This window comes from Myxine glutinosa, chromosome 1 (assembly GCF_964187855.1).
Source record: "Myxine glutinosa chromosome 1, kmMyxGlut1.1, whole genome shotgun sequence".
Classification (NCBI taxonomy): domain Eukaryota; kingdom Metazoa; phylum Chordata; class Myxini; order Myxiniformes; family Myxinidae; genus Myxine; species Myxine glutinosa.
Window position 1 is genome coordinate 111,840,613 of NC_136261.1, and position 24,089 is coordinate 111,864,701.

General features: G+C 43.1%; 1 protein-coding gene across 4 annotated transcripts in view; it reads left to right on the plus strand.

The window, feature by feature from the left end:
• The window catches only part of SLC35A3 (solute carrier family 35 member A3), a 48,647-nt gene that overhangs the window by 6,117 nt on the left and 18,441 nt on the right, over window positions 1-24,089 (plus strand). Inside the window, exons 1-5 of one of the 4 annotated variants that reach the window (XM_068117266.2) lie at window positions 4,697-5,102; window positions 11,251-11,319; window positions 11,482-11,686; window positions 15,569-15,723; window positions 23,121-23,243. In XM_068117266.2, the coding sequence (XP_067973367.1) occupies window positions 11,500-11,686; window positions 15,569-15,723; window positions 23,121-23,243 (465 nt within the window). In that variant the 5' untranslated portion in view covers window positions 4,697-5,102; window positions 11,251-11,319; window positions 11,482-11,499. Of the gene's footprint in view, window positions 1-4,696; window positions 5,103-11,250; window positions 11,320-11,453; window positions 11,687-15,568; window positions 15,724-23,120; window positions 23,244-24,089 lie in introns of those variants that run through there. The other 3 variants (XM_068117250.2, XM_068117259.2, XM_068117272.2) reach the window with 3 other exon arrangements.

Sequence of the window (24,089 nt, forward strand, 5' to 3'; positions counted from 1 at the left end):
GATCCTAACTCCTCCTTTGGTTTGGTGTCAGAACCAAATGGTGGGTTGTCCCATTCGTCCTCCACACGAATGCACCTTCCTGCCAATATCATGCCTTTCCCCTGTGACGTCTGCGAGCAGGTCTTGTCCCAAGCCCTCTGTCGTTCAGCCATAATCTTGCTGACCAACTGCTTGTTTTGCTCTTCCAAACCCTGACACATGAAAGCTATGTAGCTCTGCACTCTGCCCATTGTCCCACTCCTGACTACTCCAAGAGCCAACTGAAACTGGTACTGTTGCTTTGAAACTCAAGTTGTCCCTCACACCGAAGCTCGTCCTTATGTAACCCAATCCAAGAAAGATGAGGGTGGTGGGGGCTTTCGCATTCTGGGAGGGGGGAGCTTTTAGACCTTGGGGAGAGAGGTTGTGATGAGGATAGCCCTGCCCATAGCAGGGCCTTTTTGTCTCTTGTACTGTCTGTCTGCACTGTGAAAGACCTAGTGTGACCCAGGCAAGTTTGGATGATGACCCAGTGTGACCCACTTAAGATTATGTGGGTCCATGGCAATAAGGACATGGAAGGGAATTGAATTGATAAGTAAGGAGGTAACTGTCGAAATAAAAACAGCCTTGTGAAACAATTTGTCACTTTTAAACCAATAATGTCTGACCTCACACATACATTGACAAACTTAACTATTTATGTATTCTGATATGGAATTTTGCCTTTATAACACAAATATGGGCAAGGCAGTGTCTCCCATTCCTTTCCATGCATGTAATAGTATTGCACATGTGTGTACATCTTCTTCACTTATGGCCATAATTATTCCAACGTTCTTGCAGAGTGACCCAGGGAAGTTTGGCCTAGGTCTTTCACGGACTGGCTGGCCAGGCTTGACGTTCGACTCAGGTTCAAGCAGGAATTTGGAATGAGTTCAGGGTGCCGTCGATAGCTCACCTACTCTTCATGAAGGACACCTTTGGATCTTTAATATCCACCGACTAATTCCGGCAGACAGGACGCCAGTTTAACGTCCATCCGAGGGATGGCGGCACATACATTGATGAATCGCTGTGCCTGTGAAACACCAGGATGGCAGTTTATAGCTGGGTTGAGATTCAAACCCAGGCTGGACAGCTTGGAGGCGAGTGTACATACCTCTCGGAACAATGTGCATAAATAATTACTTAGTTTCTTTAAGATTGGTCAAAAGCATAAAGTTTGTTCAGTATCATCAAATTATTTTTCTCCGGTCACTGGAAGCTCAACGACAGCTTTATGAGAATTCCAAACGTTCATGAACATTTTCGAGTGAATCACTATTTATTGGTTTGAAGACTCATTGTGACCACATTTTTATTCCATTGGACTGTGTTGTAACGGTCAGTCCTTTCCGTTTTGTGTGCAAGCTTCTTTATGCATCATATGTTGGCATGACCATTGGATTATGGGAAAATAAATTGACAATAACTTTTTCAATTTATAAATGAATAAAAAAGCTTTTTAAAAAAAATCTATTTTCCTCTTTCTGCTGTTTACTCCCTCCACTTTTTACCCAAATATTGTTTCTATTTTGAATGGCTAACCTCTCTGTCTACCAGTGAATATTTTTCGGGGTTTCGGAATGCTAGCGTTCAATATGTCCCTCAGTTTTAAGAGCTTTCGCAAAACTTTTGAGGCACAAACTGCAGAATGGCTGAAGGGAACCAAGTCAAACTTGGTCCAGGTATGTTTAATGATGCAAACATAAACGGATTCGATTATGGAGTCGACAGGTTAAAAGTCAGAGGTTCCATTAGGTACAAATTCTGTTACCGCCCTAACTTTTGAACCAGTGATGGGATTTTGACCAAACGTGGTAGAAGTATGTATATTATGATGCAAAGATGAACTGATTCGATTTCGGCATCAAGAGGTCAAGAGGTCAATAGGTCAGATGTCATGTCAGGTAAAAATGTGATACTCCTTCCCCAGATCTCCTGATGTCCCTAGTTCTTACTGTTGCTGTGCTTCCTTCTCTAGTCCTCTCTTGTCTCCTGCTCCCTTTGTTATATGTTCCATGTGTTAGCTCCTATATGAGCCTTGACTTGGTATACAAAAAATGGCAACCCACACCGTGCACCCAGCAGCGAGGGAAAGCTCTTGCCGCCCTGCCCCCTGGCATGTTTGAGAATGGTATCCCGTGTGATGAATGTGAAGTGCAGGGAGGGAAGAAGGTAATTTGACTGGCATGGAGGACTAATTGTCGATGATATGGGATTCGTTCGCCCGTATGGGTTCCGACGGAGGTTGGTCAGCACAGGACGGATGGGCGAATGAACAGATAGATGAATGGGAATGATAAAATAATGAGGGGTCAGAATTGTGAAGGAATAATTGAATGAGGAGTACGAATATATAGATGGACCAAAGGACGAGGATATACCGATTGCGGGATTGAAGGTCTGTGGGTGGGGGGGGGGGGGGGGAGGGGTGAGGGGGGGGGGAGGGGTGGGGGTGGATCTTGTTCGAGGGTGGTGTGTGGTTGATGTGGTTTCTCACCCAAGAACCGCCTTCAACCACCCTGAAAAAACCTCCCTGAAACAAAAACACCAAAATTTTCTTTTTTCTTTTTTTCTAAATAAATAAATAAATATTTCCATTTTGATTTTGTCACCCTTGGGCTGTATCTGGCCCCTGGGTGTGCCACATTGTCTCATCCACATTCCTTGCCGCATTCCCCCAATGAAATTGCATCGCTTTGACAAATAAAATCGGTCTGGTGTTGATATAGTGCAGGCATGAAGGGCCGAGTGTCCTCCTCCTGCATCTGGTCACCTCCTGCCACCGATTCACCATGGAGTGATGGGGCTTAAAACGATATATCGCATGATATTTCAAAAAGTTATGGGCAGATTCAGATGAAACTTGGTGGAAAGATCGGTTGTGTGATGAAGAAGAATTGATTAGATTTTGGTGAAGATCCGGATCCAACAATATTTTTTAATTTCTCAAGTGATTCTTCACCATTGAGAGATGGGGCAAAAAACGATATATTGCATGATATTTCAAAAAGTTTTGGACGAGTTATGACAAAACCTCGTGGATGTGTGTGTTGGGCGACAAGAACAAGCCATTCGATTTTGGTTCAGGTCCGAATCCAGATCCGGCCTATCAGTGGGATACAAAACGTAAACTGTGTTGAGCATTGGAGAGGGATGTGCTCTACCGACTGCCGTTCTAGTTACCTTTGCCACCAAAGGTGGATGGAGGTTATGTTTTCACCCCTGTCCGTCTGTCTGTCTGTCCGTTTGTGAACAAGATATCTCAAAACGTTGTGGACGGATTCGGACTAAGTTTGGCAGAGATGTAGTGTATGTGACAAGGACGAAATGATTCGATGTTGGTGAAGATCTGAACATGGATTCGGATATGATAATTATTTAATTACTCCCGCCAGGGAGTAACGCATTCGATCGTGTCCGTCCGTGTGTGTGTGTGTGTGTGTGTTCGTATGTTCGTGTGTTTGTGTGTTTGTGAACAAGATATCTGGAAAAGTTCTGAACGGATTTGAATGAAAGTTGGTGGGATGATTGCCCTTGGGATAAGGAAGAATTGATTACTTTTGGTGAAGGTCAGGATATTATTCCGGATCCAGGAATTTTTTGGGGAAATTCTTTTTGGAAAGATTTTTTCTGTTTTACTGCATTGAAGTTTTTATTCTTATTCTTAAATGATGTTTTTCTCGTCCAATTCCGAGATATATCAAAATTAATTCTCTGACAGTTAGGGCTTACTTACTTTTTCATTTATTGTTTTGGGGAGAAGGGATGTTAAACAAAACGTATTATTCCAACTAAACCCACGACGGGAGTATGCGCTCTACTGAGTGGCGTTCTAGTTTTTTAAGTGATTCTTCACCATTGGGAGATAGGGGCAAAAACTATACATAGCAGGATATCTGAAAATATTATGGACGGATTTGGACGAAACTTGGTGGACCGGTTGGGTGTCTGACAAGGAGGAATTATATTCAATTTTGGTGAAGAGCCGGATCCGGATCCAGCTAGTAGAATTTTTTAAAGTGATTCTTCAGCATTGAGTGATATGGCCAAAAACGAGGGGTTGATCAGGATATGAAAAACTGGACCTTTGGTGATTTCTGTGATTGACTTTGATTAAATGTGATTCTGTATTGTGATTTTCTGGTCTACTCTGAGATCCAAAACGTAAACTGTTCACCAGATGGAGGTGTGCTCTCTACTGAGTGCCGTTATCGTTTCCTTCTGTAACAGTGTGTGGGGTATTGTGTTCTATGAGCTCTGTACGAGTTCAATTTTGTGGTTGCAGCTGTAATGTCACACAAAGGAATGCTTAGTGGGAGATTCACTTCAGGAATCTAGTGAAACTTGTATTTCTTTTTTGATCACAACAAAACATGTGACTGTATTGCACCTTTTAAAAGTTTTTCTTTTTTCTTTTTTGGCTTTTCAATCGGACTACTATTGTAATTTGATACAATTGATCTCTGGAGGTTTAAAACAAAGACCCGTGCAACCAAATAACCTTCCATGTGGTGCTTTCCCATTGCGCTAAATAGATGTAGCCCATGTCTTGATTTTTTTTTTTCATTGCACACAGCCTCCGGTTGTTTATCGGACGATGGTCGACATTCTTGAAGAGGAGGTTGATTTAGGTTGGACTGCAATGTTTGGATGGGCAACGAAAGAGTTGGATGGAGTTTCGGATGGTTGAGCAATGCGAAATGTCTCGATCAGACTGTAATATTCAGATAAACTGCAGGATAATGGATGGATGACTGGCTGGGATGGGTTGAATCCCGCCCTTGTGTTCGTGGCCACCCTGTTTCAGCTCAGTCTTGCTTTTAACTTCGTGAGTACTCTTGCAAATTCAGTTCTTCCAGAGTTTGTGAAGAGTTGGATTTTTTGAGTACGTACAGTTTCGCTGCTCCGAACGGACTTAGGGAATCGTCGACTTTAACCATACGTTTGTGGGAACCCGAAACTTGGTACGTGACCCACTGGATTTCAATGGAAATGTGGTTTCTTCAAACGTATTTCCATGAATAGGGCTTTGCACTCAAACCCCAACGTTCACCGGATCATGCAGGTACAAAAACGTATGTACGTGTCTTACCGGCGCCTTTCGATATAGCATTGCAATTCGACATTTTTGACCATAATTGCTGAAAAACATATGAACATGTTTAATTGATAATATTTATATGAGGTGTAATGTGTACCCTCCACCCACTCTGAAAATCAGCGAAGTAAAGTGTGGAGGGGTAGTAGTCCAGACTTCTTTCCTTCATCCTTCCCTCTTGTATGAACCACTGAACCAGTGAATATCATGTAAAAGTAAATACATGAACGAATCGTGCAGTTGCTAGCAAAGAGCTCGCATAAAGTTTCCAGTCTGCTTGCAACGCGTGTACAGTGGTGCGGAAAGAGTTGGTGGTGAAAAACTGGGTTTACCACTATTTTGCATTGTCCCATCTCTTGAAAGCCTGCATTTAAAAATATGCATTTTATGAATTTATAGCTGATCTGCACGTAAAAGCGCGTGCCCTCAAGATGCATGTTGACAACAACTTTACATATTTGGAAAATAATTAAAAGTTGGTGGGGAGATGAGGCAACTTCTTCATCAGTGGTAAAGTCAAAAAACACAATTACCACATGTGTTTCCTGAACTAGGATAATTTTACCTTTCACACATCACCTTGAACCAGCAAGACGAGGCTTCCTGCCACTAAGCTTCGAATCTGCGATGGTTCTTGAATGATGTCTTCCCAGATGGGGAATAAATCAGTAGATGTGGACTAATTGCTTGGTCACCTCGTTCGCCTGACCTGCCCTCATTGGACTACATTTTATGGGGCTATGTAAAACTCTTGGCGACTCAGCAAAACCACCTTCTTTGGATGAATTTAGTGCTAAGATCAGAAATGCAATTCATGAAATTAAACAACTGGAGAATGTAATCAACAAGATGTAATCAAAAATCGGATTGAACGATGCACTGTATCACGAAACATGGCGGTCATGTTGAAGCCTACAAATTTGAATTGGATTGAGTAAAGACTTTATGAATTATTAGGCCATGGGCTACTATAGCTGCCTGTGTACCCCCTCCATCCCCACAAACCTCTAACACTATATTTTTCTGATGTTCTAGACTCCAGAGCATCCTGAACATGAAATCAAATGTTAACATTGCATAAGTTGGAATGAACTTGTCATTTTGGCTCAATATTTAGAAGTACCATCAAAACGCGACCATGGTCGATTCGCGTCACACTAGATTTCCATGTTTTTTTTGTTGTTGTTTTTTGTATACAAGATCGAGACTCGTGTAAGAGCTAACATCAATTACAAAAACAAGCGTTACGCCTAGGTCCCCCGTCGGGGAAGTGATGTGAGTTGACAAAGTGGAAGATGCAGAAAACATGCTATGATATGATATTTCGCTCACAAGGTTCAGACATACATGGAGGCGGCCATATTGGATTTTGACGTGGCGACCCAATTTTCAATAGGGTTCTTCCTTATGCCTAGATACACCCACACCCCAGATTAGAAGTTGGTACTTCGCTTATTTTTCAAGATATTTCGCTCACAATGTTCAGACATATATATGGTGGTGGCCATCTTGGATTTTGACGTGAACAACCAATTTTCAATAGCGTTCTTCCTTGTGCCGAGATACATCCACACACCAGATTAGAAGTTGGTACTTCGCTTATTTTTCAAGATATTCAGCTCACAAGGTTCAGACATACATGGCGGTGGCCATCTTGGATTTTGACGTGGCGACCCAATTTTCAATATGGGTCTTCCTTATGCCTAGATACACCCACACACCAGATTAGAAGTTGGTACTTCGCTTATTTTTCAAGATATTCCGCTCACAAGGTTCAGACATACATGGCATCAGACATACATGGCGGCGGCCATCTTGGATTTTGACGTGGGTTGCACCCACACACCAAATTCGAATGCGGTCCTTCGCTTATGCACGCACGGATGGATGGACGGACGGACACACGGGCGGAGGGGAAAACCATAGTCCCCCTTTCGCTCCGCGGTGCGACGGGGGACAAAAAAAAAGGACACATAAAACAGACAATAAATGGAGCGGGAGACAAGATGGGGAGAGAGAGGGAAGCCCACAAGTACAACAGCAGAGAACAGGGACATCGGAAGATCTGTGGGAGGGAGAGGGCTTGGGGGGAGGAGGCGTGAGAAGGCGGGGGGGGGGGGGGGGGAGGGAGGGGGTGGGGTGCGAGAGGTATAAAACACATGGACACTGCTAGATCTTCCAGGAAAGAAATCGGTATTTCAAAAAAAGTGGATCTGGGGTGAATTAACGGGGGTAGAAGAGATCAAGGTTTTGGATAGGGGAAGATAAGAGATGGTGGTGAACAACTGTTTCAAAGACCTGGAGGGAGGAGTGGGATTGAAGAGAGTGAGGGAGTTTGTCCCAGAGGCAGGAGTAAAGAGGAATGAAGGAGTGAAGGTGAGCAGAGGGTCTTTATTTTGGCAATTTCACCAGAAGAGGGTTGCTGGCAGATCTTGTGCGACCTGTAGGAATATTTGGGGGACAGAGCACAGATAGAGCTGGGGGAGGTAGGCCGGATATGAGTCGGTAGAAGACCGAAAGACCACCTACCTGCCTGCCTGCGGTGAGTGAGTCAAAGGCCCTCGGAGTTAGCTTCATCGCGGGAGATTCCAATGATTCTGAAAGCTTTGGTTTCAACAGCGTGAAGACGAGTTATGTGTGAGGCAAGAGCACCAGCCCAGAGGGGAGAACAGTATTTCATTGAGCTGTGGATGAAAGCCTTGTTTATGGTGAGGAGCTCAGGTGTGCCAAGGAAGGACTTCGCATGACGGAGGATGCCCAGTCCACGACTGGCTTTGGAGGCCAGCTTGGAAATGTGGTTTTCCCAGGAAAGATCATGGCAGATAGTGAGACCCAAAAGCTTGAGTGACAGAACTTCTTGGAGAGGATTGTTCAGAAAGTAGATGGGAGGGTTGTCCAGTCGGTCTTTTCGGAGCGAGCCAGTGACAGTGTGAGATTTGTCAGGATTGAAAGACATGTTCCACTTGTGTGACCAGTCTGTGATTTTGTCCAGGTCTTCAGAGAGTGAGGAGGCTGCAGACTGCCGATCTGAGGGATGAGAAATGGAGCGGTAGAGAGTGGAGTCATCAGCAAAGAGATAGAGACGATTTTCCAGAGTCAGAGAGATCATTGATGAAGACCAGAAAAAGCACAAGGCCCAGAACACTGCCTTTAGTCAGGCAGATAGGTGTATCCATCATAAGAATTGTGGGTTTAGACGTACAAGCATGAAATTTGGCACAGTCATAGATAATAATCTAATGAATAATTCCAGATATGGACCCACCGCGAAAACGTCCTATGGTAGCCATGGCGGCCATTTTACAAAATGGCCGTTTTGACCGCGATTATTTTTTACCGGACGACACAAATGCTTCTTTATGTTCTAATGAAATGACTCTAGATACACATATATGCCATAATTGTATTCTCCAAATGACCACAATTTGCATTTGTGTTGCCAGCAATGTCAATTAACCCACCAAGCACTGTAACGGTAACTTATATTACTAGATAGTTCCAGTTTGATCTTGTTTATATGTCACAATTTTCTCCACCACACTGGCACAAAGCGGTACATTTCAAACTAGCTTGTTTGCACTTGCATCGTCCCTTGCAACCCTTTTTGCATTTACAACAAATCAGCTCCCTTGATGAAATGCTGGCTTCAGGAAGCATGGACCACAGGGGTTTCCAGTTGTGGGGATCGATCCATCCCCAATCCCCAGGTGAGGGCAGATCCATAACAACCTTGAGCATGTTTCCCCAGCAGTGGCCACCCGTGTATACAGCCCTCTTGATTTGTTGTACCAGGGCTCCTCTGGTAGGGGGAATAGCTTGCATGGCTCGTCCTTTCTTCGTGAAGAGTGCCTGTCGAGCTTCGTCTATGTTGACGAGATTGCTGGTGCGATCGTAGAGAAGAATGGTGAACCACTCGAGCACTGCCACAACGTCATCAGAGATGTCTGCTGTCCCCGTGGAGAGATGAACTAACGCTGGCATCAATTCGTCAAATACTTTCCAGGTATCCCAGGCTGTATTCTTGCCCCGTGTATTAAATGACGAGACTGTGTCACACCCTGTGTATGCATGGAACATCGGGAGGGCCTGTGACTTATCTGGTCCGAGGAATGCTGCAATTTCATGCGCTGGAATATACCTGAAGTGCTGGCCTGTCCCAAAGGCCACCCAAAGCTCCTGGATTTTGAGTTTGGTTGTTGCTGCCACAGCCAATACCACTATATCTGTATCCACCGTACGCAGAAGAATTTTCTGAAATCCATCACGGACTGCATCCGCGAGATGTATCATCATTCGTGTATCAGCCTCCTCATGGTCACATGGGGCAAGATGACTGGTGTCGCGTGCGGGAATGCACGTCACATCTGAACCATCCGTGGTGACTATCTGCTTATCTGATACAAGATGTGTGATGTGTTTTGTCAAGAAGGCAAACAGTTCTGTTTTGTTTGCATCAATTCTCAGGAACTGCTGCCAATTTCCTGGAAGAACAGTGGATCCGTCAACTCTCCTTCGAATGCCTTTCCCACGTTTGTCCCTGGCTTGAGATTTCAGGCTGTTGTCACGGTACTGGTCCCAGACTATATCCACACGACAGGCTCTTTGCAAGTGACCTTGTATGTGTGGCAAGAATACTTTCAGCGCATAATCATCAAAGGTTTTGGCAGCAACTGGTTTCAGAACGTTCACCAACACTGCCCCGTCAAGGATAGTGATGTCAGTATCTGGTTTTGGAGCATCACCTCTGACCTCTGCGCAACTCTCGAGACACACACTAGACTAAAAGCGGCCATTTTGTAAAATGGCCGCCACGGCTACCATAGGACGTTTTCGCGGTGGGTCCATATCTGAAATTATTCATTAGACTATTATCTATGACTGTGCCAAATTTCATGCTTGTACGTATAAACCCACAATTGTTACACCTATCTGCTTGACTACTTGGGGAACTCCAGCCTGAACAGGAAGGGGAGATGAGAGAACCCCATCTTGCCACTCTGCCACTCTGCCATAAAGCCCAGATCAGTGGAATGTTGCAGTGATGGTTGTCCTTCTGGAAGTTTCTCCCATCTCCACACAGGATCTCTGGAGCTCAGCCAGAGTGACCATCGGGTTCTTGGTCACCTCTCTTACCAAGGCCCTTCTCCCCCGATTGCTCAGTTTGGCCGGGCGGCCAGCTCTAGGAGAAGTCCTGGTTGTTCCAAACTTCTTCCATTTAAGAATTATGGAGGCCACTGTGCTCTTTTGGGAACCTTTAATGCAGCAGAATTTTTTTTTTGTAGGCTTCCCCAGATCTGTGCCTCGACACAATCCTGTCTCTGAGCTGTGCAGGCAGTTCCTTCGACCTCATGGCTTGGTTTTTGCTCTGATATGCATTGTCAGCTGTGAGACCTTATATACAGGTGTGTGCCTTTCCAAATCATGTCCAATCAATTGAATTTACCACTGGTGGACTCCAAGCAAGGTGTAGAAACATCTCAAAGATGATCAAGAGAAATGGGAGGCACCTGAGCTAAATCTGAAGTGTCATAGCAAAGGGTATGAATACTTATGTCAATGTGATATTTCAATTTTTTCTTTTTAATAAATTTGCAAAACTTTCTAAAATCTTGTTTTCTCTTTGTCAATATGGGGTATTGAGTGTAGATTGATGAGGGAAAAAATGAATTTAAACGATTTCAGCATAAGGCTGCAACATAACAAAATGTGAAAAAAGTGAAGGGGTCTGAATACTTTCTGAATGCACTGTGTATACTGTATATATATGTATATATATATAGATATGTGTGTCTTGTAGTTTTTTTTCTGTGTATTTTGAATTTTTGTGAGCATCTCATTCTTAGAACAGTTTGAATGTTTCACATAGTCAGCAAACTCTGCCTACAGCAAACTCAGTTTATTGGAGACTTTTTTGTGGTGATTGGGCATGTTTTGTGTGAAGCAAACAGCACTCGAGTGTTATTTGAATGTTTTGTAAGCATGAAGTGAGAATTGGGAGTGTGTGGTAGAGGTGGGGTACTGAGTGAGTCAAGTAATAGAACATCAATATAAGTAGACTGTTTGATCAGTAAGCACTACCCTACAGTGCATTGTACTAATGATGTCTCCCTCTATCCTTACATTAGCCTGAGGTTGCTCATGTGACCCAATCTGTGCATTTGCTGTCTGGAGGAGATGCTCAGTCCCGTCAGCAGGTTGGTATTGCCAGACATTCGCAACTTAAGATTACCCCAGTCACAATTTTGCTGAATTTTGTGTTGAGGATGGAAGACCTATTTTCGAATTAGGATCGTTTTCATTTCTTGGAAAACCCTAATCCCGATATTAGACTGTCTTTTTCTCCGCATGCTTTGTAGAGATCCGACACTTCCACAATGTCCGCTTTTCTCAAGCGGCTTTCACTTGGAGTGCTTGTGTTGCAAACGACCGGGCTGGTGCTGTGCATGCGATATTCACGCACACTGCCTGCTGTCGGACCACTCTATCTTGCTTCCTCAGCTGTGTTGCTCGCCGAGATCCTCAAGATTCTTACCTGTCTCCTCATTGTCTACAAAGAGCATCGTAAGCTTATATAAAAGAGAATTTGTCACTTGACCAAGGTTTAAGGTAGACCTTGTGTTGCAATGTATTTGAGTGACTGTTAAGCAGTGTGGTGTTTCAGTCTGTGGTTAATGCACGCATGCTTATGATTCGATATGGAATGAGCTGGTTATTCTATGACTGTTTAATGTTTGTTGAGGTGATATATTTACTCTAAAAGTTGAGTACAGTTCAATGTGTTTGGACTTTAAGCTGTGTGAAAAGATGGTGAGGGTTCCAGAAATGTATTGTTACTTCCAAGCAGCACCATCTCGTCATTACAAGTAGTTTGTGTCGGGTAGGCCATTTGTGAATGCTCTTGCTCTGAGGATATATTGGTAAAGCAGAGTGAAAATTAGTTGACGGGATGGGAATATAGCAGTTGAAAAAAAAGGCAGTCATCAGTTGCTTTGCTGTGTACATCGTTCTGGTATGCTCTGTGCATCGCTGTGCTTTGTCAGACCCTAATTTGAGAATTGTGTGTTAGTTTGACTTGTATTCACTCATGAACTGCTGGATAGAATGAGTTGAAAACTTCTGGTTGAACTCTTGGAGTGCACAGGATTGGTTTAGTTGGTGAAAAAAAAATAATCTCAGTCTTGAGAGTTCAGTGTGTGGAGAAGACCCAATTATGTATGTAATTAGAAAAAAATAAAAATAAAAATTATTAAAAAAGCAGGAAGCGGGTATTACAAGTCTTTTTATTTATTTAAATCGAGGTTTCCCTTCCCAAGTTTAAAAGGCAACTGCAGGTGGAGGCATCACAAAAAAAGTTTGAGAGAGAGAGGGAGAGAGAGACACACAGAGACACACAGAGACACACAGAGACACACAGAGACACACAGAGAGACACACAGAGAGACACACAGAGAGACACACAGAGAGACACACAGAGAGAGGACGAGGACGAAGCAATTGATTAACATTCCTCTTGAATTGCAGAAAGTAGTATGTGACGCGTTGTATCAGCAAAACAAAAACTTGTTTCCAAACAATGAATAATTCCAATTTTATTGTAAAAAAAAAAAAAAAAAAATTCAATGGATAAGGGGGGTAGAGGGTAATATTTGTGACGTTTATCATCTGCAAAGATATTTTTGAACTCTTCTTTGACACTGTCAGGGACATAATGTATGGTGACACATCTACAGCAAAATCTCAAAAATTTTAGCTACAAACTTTGTCTCCAAATAAAATTTACACAGCACACTGAAGCCTGGTGTTGGGCTAGCGGCTAGGGTGCCGGCTTAGGATCCTAGGATCCTGGGTTCGAATCTCGGTCGATCGCTGAATTAACGCCAGGGGGGTTGACTCAGCCTGTCATCCTTCCGAGGTCGGCTAATTGAGTACCAGTTCACTGGTAATTCCCTGTTTGTCGTTAAAGGCGGCAAAAAGGGTTGGCGGCAGGAAGGGCATCCGGCCGTAAAACATTGCTTCAAAAAGGGGACCAAAAAACAACAACAACCACGGTTCCCGAAAAAGGCCAACCCCCGCTTGCGGGGAAAAATGGCCTCTAAAGGTGGTTATTACACTGAAGCCAAGAAAGGGAAACATCAACAGGAATTTTTAGGAAAAGTAAAATACATTCTTCCAAGCAAAGCAACCAGCCAACTTGAATTACCATATATACCGGTGTATAATACGCACCCGTGTATAGTACGCACCCCCAACTTCCACCCTCCAAAATAAATAAATAAATAAATAAAAATCTTAGCGTGAATCTATGCATTTGTACACAAACATTAAGTAGCACAAAGCGAACATTCTTCAGCCTGAGAGCAAGTGTAGAGATGGCGTGACCCTCTGCCCTCTTCTCCCGAACCCAGGCGATGACACGCTCCTCCAGCTGAGGCCACTTTGCCGATTTCCCCCTGTTCGCCTTCTTCTTCCTCGGCATATCCTCTATGGAAGCCTTTGTTATTCACCAGCGCCGGATGACAGACTCATTCACGCCGTGCTTCCTCCCAGCTTCTCGGTTCCCAAACTCTTCTGCAGACTGGCAGATGGAGAGTTTGAACGCTGAAGTGTATGACCGCCTTGACATCTTGATCTTCTCTTCTCTGGAACCGGATAGAACGTATGAAGACGTTTCAGTCCAAGCTGACGTTTACGGTAATCTGCCCTATAATTTCGGATTGCTACGCAATTGCAGTCGTAAAATAAAAGACCATCAAAATAAAAGACCGATGTGGCTTTTCAGAGCGGGAAAAGCCGTTCTATTCACATTCCGGAAGCGGCGTTGCTTTGAGCGGCAAATCCATAGAAAGCACGTAATGGTACAAAACACGCTTGCCATCCGGGGGGAACGAGCAGCAATGGCGGCCCTGCATGTCGGCACAATTGTGCATGACGCAACAGGGAAAACGTGCAACCGAGATCGATTTTCGTAAAATACTTTTTTCCGTAAATGTATTGGAAAATTTACTTGTTTTGAAGCCGAGTTTTTTTCTATCCCCGTGTATAGTACGCACCCCCAACTTTTGACTTTTTTCCGATAAAAAAGTGCGTCTTATACACCGGTATATATGGTATTCATTCATTCTTCCCTGTGTTTATTCAGCTCAACATTGAGATATGCAGTGTTAAATGAATATTTTAAAAGAGTATACTTTCTGAATGCTTGGCAAAATAAAGCAAAGGTTGAAGTGAGCAGATGTGTGATATGCAAATTTTGGTTTCGCCATAACATAAGTTTCGTCTTTTTCACTAGAGTATTGAGAATTTCCTTTGGTGTTGCTTTGCTCGTACAGTATAAGCAAATAATTGTGAGATGTAAATTATATATTTTTTTCCCATCATTGTTTCGAGATGTGTGTCATGTTTCAATGATGATGTTACAAGTCTTCCTGAGGTTGTTTCACAAATAATCACCCAAGATTCAACTGTATAGTTACAGGAGTTTGTTAGGATTTTAACATTGCCTGGAAAGCATAACATTGCTATATGCCAAACCTGCTGATGCTGTATGGTGCAAAAGAGCCTCCACTGATTATTTTGACTTAACACTGAATTTTATAAAGTTTTTATAGGTAAATAAAGGTTTTTATATAAAATAATGTAAGGATAATAGAACTTTCCTTAACGTATTTATAATTTACTAAAGCTCTCATGTCATTAACATTTTATTTGTTGGAATGTCGGGCATTTCCTTTGTGTTTAGCCAGTTCGGTAGGCTCGTATGGTGTGTTCTATCTTCTACACTAAATGTGTTCCCATACTGCAAAATAACGTGCTGTAGTATTGTAAGACGGTTTTTTTGGGGGTTTTTTTTTACCGGCAAGACATTTTGCAGTTTGGAACGTATTTACGGAAAGAAAATGGTTCCACATTCCATACGTTCAGAATCACCTCTGGTTAGAAGAGATGGAATGGGATTCACCTTCTTACATGGGCACCCCAGAGTCCTGACATGAACGCCATCGAACATGGATTGTGAGCTGTGGGAAGGTTGCCTCTGCCAAGTAATACACGAGAGCTCAAAAATATCTGCTCCACATTAGACAAAATCTGGGTTGGATTATCTTCCAAAATATCATTGATTTGATTCATCGTCATGGATTCAAGCACCATGACGCCAAAGGACTGTATGCTTCCAGTTACGAACATATGTTGTCCATTTAATTGTGCTCATGTCACAGATTGTTAAAATTGTGTTTACAATCGGGGATAGTCCTTTTATCCTGACAGACCACTGCATATATCACTTCAGGAGGAAGACATTAAGAGACAATGAGAAATCAATACATTTATATATTTTAACCCATCATTTATGACATCATGAGGCAAATTCTCAACTGGAACACAAAAAGAAATTGACTCCATTAATCATACCTACTTTTATAGATACCTGTGTCACACGTGCAGGTTTTAGCTTGCATGCTACTTATCTGAACTTGCTTGAAGAGATTGCACACCGGCCGTTGGATACACTCAAGCTTGCCGTGCCATCTGCTATCTACACCCTGCAAAACAATCTTCTGTATGTGGCCCTTTCTAATCTCGATGCTGCCACCTATCAGGTAGGTACACAATATTGATGCGGATATGAGGATTGAGTTTTTTTGATTGTGTTGTATTGTATACCAATGGTTGTGAATTATTGTCTTAGTCTGAGCCCTCCTTGCTCCAGTGTGTATAAAGGTCAAAGGGCGTTCTGGTAGTTAATTCCATAAAGCATACATTGAAGGACACTATAATATCCCTGTTCAGTAGTTTATTTCCTTATTCTGTGTATTAGGTTAAGGCTTTGTCTTCCATTAAAATGACACTCCATTGCACCAAGTGAAATAGATAGATTCCTTTCATTCTTCATTCCCATTCCCCAAAAAACCTCCATTTCCCCTTTCGTCGTGGCCAAGCCTCAATTTGCCAATTACATCCCCTCCAAAACCACCATTGAACATGTGCTCGGGTCGGGGAAGAAAGGCGTGCCCGCCCGTCGTCATCAAGGGTGGAGCCAGAGGGTCGCGCGACCAACCATGGCCGAGGTGAGCACACCGATGGGCGTGTCCTGAAGGCCGGCGGCTTAATCGCTGGAGGCGTTATAAAAGCGCGCGCACAAGAGTGGTCAGAAGTTGCGTAAGGAGGTCCATGACAAGAGAGGTCCATGACAAGAGAGGTCCATGACAAAAGAGGTCCATGACAAGAGTGGCGGCGAAGAGATCACCGAGAAGAGAGTTGAGTAAGGGATCCCTGAAGAGAGCAGCTTGAGCCACCGGGGCTGCATCAACAGCAGCTTGAGCCACCGAAACTGCAGCCACAGCAGCTTGGGGCCTGGACGGCAGTTTGGAGCAGGGCCGCGAAGGAACGGCGGCTGCCCAACGCGCCGATCGTGCTGCAGGACCCGTTGGACCTCCCTCTCCCTCCAACCATCCACCTCCTGCCATTCCTATCATCATCCCCTGTGTAAGTGTGTTCGTAGTCTGTCTTTTGTCTTGTCCCCTGGGAATAAGTTAAGCCTGTTAGATAAGCTAGTATTTTCACTGTGTCTCTAATATCTTCTGTATATTATTTTCTTATCTTTCCTTCTTCCTTGGTTATTTTGAGCATGTAAATAATAGGAATAAATTTAGTAGTACAGTGAAACCTTGACTTACGAGTTTAATTCGTTCTGTGACCGAGCTCGTAACTCAATTTGCTCGTTTCTCAAATTAAATTTCCCCATTAAAATGCATTGAAATGCTATTAATCCGTTCCAGCCCCCCAAAAACCACACCAATTTTTTTTTAAATATACAGTATATATATAAATATCTCGCGCTTTATATTTCACCTGTATGCAGTATACAAGTTGGCAGGATGGCCTGGACTGGAGGTACGCACACTTGACTCTAAACTGTCCAGCCTGGGTTTGAATCCTGACCCAGCTATAACCTGTCATGGGTGAATCACAGGCAGGGTGATTCATCAATGTGTGTACCGCTAAACTGGGCGCCCCGTTTGCGTCCCATTAGTTGTTGGATGTTAAGGATCTCACCGTGTCTTCCACAAAGAGAAGGCGAGCTATCGCCGGCACTCTGAACAAGTTGTGGCCTGGCATGCTCTTCTCCTCTGCCGTTATATACGTCCTCCTCGGCATCTTTTTCCAGAAGAGCCCTGTCTCGTCACAGTTGAAGATTTGCTGGGGGATGTATCGTTCGGCTTCTATCAGTTCGGCAAAAGTTATAATAAAATCTTCAGCTGCCTTCACATCCGCCTCACCAAGTCGACAACACGCACACCTCGCTCATGTTTTTCGACGATTGCGTGTTTTATATCCAAGCACATCATCCTCTTCTTCTTCTCAGTACTGCCCTTGGCACTCAATTTCTTAGGACCCATGGTTAAAACTAAGAAATTTTCCAAAATAACCAAAATGCGAAAACAAAGCAGCAGCTATATACGGCAGAGATGCTTGCACGGCAAGATAACCACGTGACCTGAACCCACCTGGTGGCGGGTGGCGTAAGCTCCAAAATAACCAAAATGCGAAAACAAAGCAGCAGCGATATACGGCAGAGATGCTTGCACGGCAAGATAACCACGTGACCGGAACCCACTTGGTGGCGGGTGGCGTAAGCTCCAAAATAACCAAAATGCGAAAACAAAGCAGCAGCGATATACGGCAGAGATGCTTGCACGGCAAGATAACCACGTGACCGGAACCCACTTGGTGGCGGGTGGCGTAAGCTCGTAACTCAGATCTCGGCTCGCATTTCAAAGCAATAAACCGCCCGAGCGACGGCTCGTATCTCGGAAAACTCGTAAGTTGGTGCACTCGTAAGTCAAGGTTTCACTGTATTGCCAACCTTTTCGTCTTCTTCTTCTTCTTCTTCACATCCGTGTCGCCTTAGTCTTTTCCCTATTGAATATCTGTGGCGCGATCTGGCCAACGCTCGGGAATCGGGTTTAGTCGGGGAAAACTGTTCGGCCGCGGTGCCTCCGCTCGGCAAACAACATCCTTATCCGCGGACCGTAACAATATTATTGTTCTCGCCTTGGCCTAAACTGTTGGCATGATTTTTTAGCATTTACTCCTTGCTTTGTGTAGGCTGTCGATGATTTATTTTGATGGGCCACTTATTTTTACCCCACTCGTGCTAATCAAAAAGTGGGGTTAAGCAATTGGTTCACTTTGTCTGACTGTCTGTCTGCAGTCGTCGGTCTATGATTGAGGGAATACTTATTTCAATTGAATGTTATAGTTTGAACAATGTGGAACATGAATCGGAACATGAACCTGAAGTTTAGCAGCTTTTTGGCTCTAAATTTGGCAAATAGTATGGAATCCTGTCCCTATCACACATGCACAGAGAGGAGTGAGGTAAAAAAATTTTAGTCCTTGACTGGCAGTCAAACAAAATTGACAAACATTCCAAACAGAAAACTTGCTGTTTTTACGGATGTCACAAAGGATAAAACAACAAGCATGAATAAATAATTAACGTGATAAATAAGGTGATGCAAAATATAGTGCATCAACTTCCAAATTCCAAATAAAGTTGTTCAAGATGGTACCAACTCTGTCAGGCGGGCAGCGGTTCAGTGGCTCGGCTCGGCTAGGTAGTTTTAATGTGGGATCATTTGGGGTGATGGGTAGGTGAGAGGGGTCGAGGTGGTGGAGATTATGCAGATAAGGAGGTTGGAAATGTTGTGTGTGTGTGTGCAGGAGACCAGATGGAAAGGAGACAGGGTGAGGATGTTGGTAGGAGGCTACAAGCTGTTACATATGGGTAGGAGTAATGGGAGGAGTAATGACGTGGGAATAATAGTATTGGAAGAGATGAGGAAGCAGGTGGTCAGAGCGGAAAGATGGAAGGGACAGATAGTTATGGCATGGTTGGTGATCCAGAGGCAAATGGTGTGTTTTATGCTTTATTACCCTGCGCGTGCGAAGCGAAAGGCAGGGTTAAGCATTCGGGTCCGTCCGTACGTACGTACATGCGTGTCTGCATTTTAAAAATTAATTTTCTCGGCAACCGTTGGTTCGATTGACATGAAATTTTCACCATAGGAGCGCCTCCTCCGGTAGAATATTTTAGTGAATATTATTACGTCACAGGTCACGTGGTACGGGCGCCATCTTGGAAAAACCCAAAAAACTTTGCACCTCTATATCTCAAAAACCACTGCACAGAAATTATTGAGACAGGTCTCATTGCAAAGAACTCTCCGTGCGGAATAACCAATGTGAATGATGAGGTCATAGGTACCGCCGTTATTACATCATAATTCGACAAGTAAAAAAACTTTATCCGATCAGGATGAAATTTCTTCAGCATCTTCTCGGTATAAATTGATGCAGAAATAAAATTATAATGACGTCGTCGGTCACGTGGTTCGGCCGCCATATTGTTTTGAGTGAAAATCCTGAAAAACCACTAAAATCCAATTTTCTCCAACGACTGAACAGATCGAGGCCAAACTTTGCAGGCAGAATCGCATACCCATGACAAACAAAAACGTCAGTGAGCATGACGTCATGCGTCACATGGTTTTGGAGTTATGACGTTTTTAGTCATAAACATATAAAACCTAGCTCCTCCCTCAATTTTGATCCTATTGATGGGAAACTTCACAGATGTGTTCAGAATATCAGTCTACTAAAATGACCTTTTGGAATTTGTGATCGGTAACGTGGTTTGGCAGATATAAATAATTAAATGAAAATATTTAAAAATGTATAACCCTTGAACCACTTCATTGACGATGTGAAACTTTATATTATAGTAGAGGTCATGAAGTGTAACATGTGCAAAATTTCAAAATGATTGGATGTACGGTCTGGAAGCTAGAAGTTGTTATTTCATGAAGAAGAAGAGTCTGCCAGAGTGGGCATGGAATGAATTATAATAAATTTTATCACACTGCATAATTATCTATCACACTGCACATGACGAGCAGGCAAAGTACGGAGCGACCTCACGGAGTCATTTTGACCTCAAATAATATTCTGATTTCAGATTTGTCTATCGCTAAGGTATATTAACACACGACCAAAACAGATTTGGCGAAATTCCGACGATTTTTGACGAAAATATAACATTTGTGTCTGCATTTCATTAAAGTAAAGTGTGTACCGTGTCAGAATTTTAAAAATTGAAACGTGGCTCTATAAATAACTCCATATGGGGAATAGGTGTTGTTAATAATGACGTCATTGGTGCCATAATTATGACGTCATAATTCGACAGGGACAACGCTTTGTCTGATCAGTTTGAAATTTATTGAGCATGATCTATGCAACAATTATTAAGAGAATATAAATTTATGATGTCATCACTCATGCGGTCTGGCAGCCATAATGGATCAAAAAAAAAGAAACGTTAAAAAATAGAAGAGTTGGCTCACACAAAGTTGACTGCGCAGGTTAAGTATTCTATGAATACCATCTAGTTTATGTATATATTGTATACATAGGTATGTGGGCCTCAAACGGGAAGGACTGGGGCAGAGAAGCTGAATTCAGGGATGCATTGGAGAGGATGATGGGCATGGTTGAGCTGGAGGTGATGCTGTGCATTGCAGGGAATATTATCACGCATGTGGGAGTAGTGGAGCCTGGTGAAGAAGAATGTTTTGGTAAATTTGGTTTGGGTCGAAAGCTGGTGGAGCTGGTGGCGAGGAATAAAATGGCCATAGCTGGTTCATTCTTTCAAAAGCGGGAAAGCCGCTTGATTACCTATAAGCGTGGACAGAATAGAACAGAACTGGATTTGGTGGTGGTAAGGAAGCGACAGTTGTGGAGGGTTGAGGATTGTAAGGCAGTGGCAGGAGAGCATGTTACCACCCAGCACATGCCTGTGGTGTTTCTGTTATGGATGAAGAAAAGGAGGGAGGTTAAGAGCAGGGGTTGGAAGATTATTAGGTTGGGGGAAGTGATGGACAATGGTGTCGTAGAGTTCAAGGAGAGGCTGAGGGTCAGGTATGAGCAACTTAGCAAAGAAGCGGAAGGTTTGGAGGAGTGGAAGAGGTACGGACAGTTGTTTAGGGGGATTGCTAATTTTTGTGTGCAAGGACGTCAGGAAAGGGTGCATTGTCAGGGGATAGAAACCAGATGTGGTGGTTGGAGGATGTAGCGAATGCAGTTGGTGAAAGGTAGGTTTGGAAGAGGATAGAGAAGATCAAGGATAGAGGAAGGCAACCATATGCAGGGTTGATGCACCTGTATGGGCAGAAGAAGAATGCAGCCAGGAGAGCTGTGGATAGGGTGAGAAACGATACGGAGGAGGAGGTATACAACAGGTTGGAAGAGGATGCTGGGGAGAAAATGGAAGGACCTCATAAAGGGAAGAGGAGGAAGGGGTGGAGGAAGAGTCTATGGTTTTGGAAATGCTGTTTTGTACAGCACGTGCATACACACACACACACACACACACACACACACACACACACACACACACACACACACACACACACACACACACACACACACACAACTAGATATCAAAAGAAGGAAACTCCTCACTATCCACAAAATGTTTTACAAAAATCAGTGCATCCCAAGAATGTACCTGCCAAGTAGAGAAAGGGGTGGCTGCCTGATGGCACTCGATCTGTGCACAGAGCGACTACTGTAGGATCAGCAGAATACGTGAAAAGCTCAACAGACTACCGAATACAATTTGTGTACAAGCATGAACACAGCAAGTCAGAAAAGATATATCTCACTCACCTTGCAAACAACTTCCAAAAACAGGTGCAATTGGAAGATGTCACGCACCAAACCGAAACAGCAATGAATACAGCCCAAACGATTGCAAAAAAAACCAAAGGAAGAATACAAGATGAAATGCCAGCAGATATAGTGACAACGGGGAGAAAGCCAAAAGAGCAGGGAATATATATTTCAAAAAAGAGTTGGACAGATTGGGGATAGACAAAGAAGGATCACTGGAATGGCTAAGAAGAGTTCAGCTCAACTGGGACGGAGAAGGAATCATTATTAATGCCCAAGACCAAGGACACTACACCAATTAATTTAAAAAGATGGCGGGAATGAGTCAATCGGACAAGTGTATGTTCTGCAAGGTAGAAACAAAGTACGAGCCACCTCCTATCAGAATTTTAAATTGGAAACATGAACCAAAAGCCATCATTGAAAACAATGACATAATTATGACGTATGACCTGATGATCCCATCCAGCGTGAACATAGAAAACAAAGTATTGCGACCGGACATAGTACTCAGGAACAAAAAGGAAAAGACAGCATTGCTGACTGAGATATCATTACCCAGCGATTTTGGCCTAAATAATGCAGAAATCAAAAAAATGCCCAAATACCAAGACCTCAAGAATGAAGTGAAAAGATCCTGGAAGCTTAAGAGTGCCAAAATTGTACCAGTGATAATTGGGGCAACATGAATGATAAAGAAGAACCTTACAGAGATCTTAAAAAAACATTCCTGGGAACATTACCACAAACGAATTACAGTTGGAAGCTGTACGGGGCTCAGTGACGATCCTGGAGAGAGCCCTTTGAACAAAACTCTGAAAACAACAAAACTTCACAATTCACCATGAATCGATATCCTTCACCGAAGCGGGTTGGATTCTTTGAGTCCTGGGAGGCCTCCCTTCCACCTTCTAAAACCCATATTATGGAGATAACAACCAACGACACACTTGCTTGCATGCATTGTACCTCTGTGACATTTGGGTTATATATTCGCACAATCTGTCTGTATGAGGTTTTTTTTCCAGTCATGGAACTGTTTTATTGGTCCCACCTACTTTCCTTAACTTATGGAGAGCAATGTTTTCCGTTTGTGGACAGAATTAGAAGTACCATATAAAACAGCCATGGAAGATTAAAAAAAAAATCTAATGTCTCACCCATGTTAACATTTCTGAAGTTGAAGTCTTAACACTTACTGTTCTGAGGTTGTTTGTTTAACTGTCGTAGTTATTTAATATGGCCCACCTTTCTTTGGCAGGTAACATATCAACTGAAGATACTGACTACAGCACTGTTTACAGTGGTAATGTTGAGGAGAAAGCTGGCTTGGCACCACTGTCTCTCATTGTGCTTACTCACAGTGGGTGTTGTCTTTGTTCAGGTAAGCTGTTTACCTGTGCATGTGCTGTGTACTTCAAAGTTAGCATTCAAATTTTTGCCCTAAATGCTTTTGATGTTGACACATGTCTCCACAAAAGTGTTTTAAATCTTGTAATATTTGTGCAGTGTGTTCTGATGAAAATTCATCTTGTTCTTTTTTATATTTAACTTTTGATTTTGTGCACATCCTTAAAACAGAGTCTAGACTTGATAAAATTGAACTTTGTGACAACTTATTGAATAAAAAAAACATGAATAGACTGCATGACGTAAATAGCAGGGAATCAGCAAGAGTTAAGTGTGTGGGAGGTTTTTGAATACTTCAGCAGTTCTGTTTCATCATTTGACACGAGAGGTTCCATCACTATCTTACTATAATTCACCAAATGTCCGTCCGTCCGTTCGAAGGTACCGCAAAAACGGCTGAACCGATCGCAACGATATTTTGGGTGGGTATTCCTGGGACCCCTGGGAGTAAAATAGGCCATATTGTTTTTCCAATTTTCCAGTTTTTCCAAACACGATGGAATAATATTTACCGATATGAACAGTGATGTGGCTTTTATTGAAATTCTACAAATACTGTTTATTCTACGTACCAGGAGAGAGTAGATCGACTCCTGACGAACTCTTCCGATATAAACGTGTGGCTCCAAAGTAACACGGCAGCGTGTGCAAAGCGACTGAGAAACAGGTGTAGCGGCCGCTTCCGTGTTACAGATTCGGCGCACACTCTTCACACATAAACGTGCGACTGAGAAAGACGTGTAGCGGCCGCTTCCGTTTTGCAGAATTCAATCTTTTTTCAAAATGGGCGCCATGTACTGTTTAGACTTTGATGATTTGC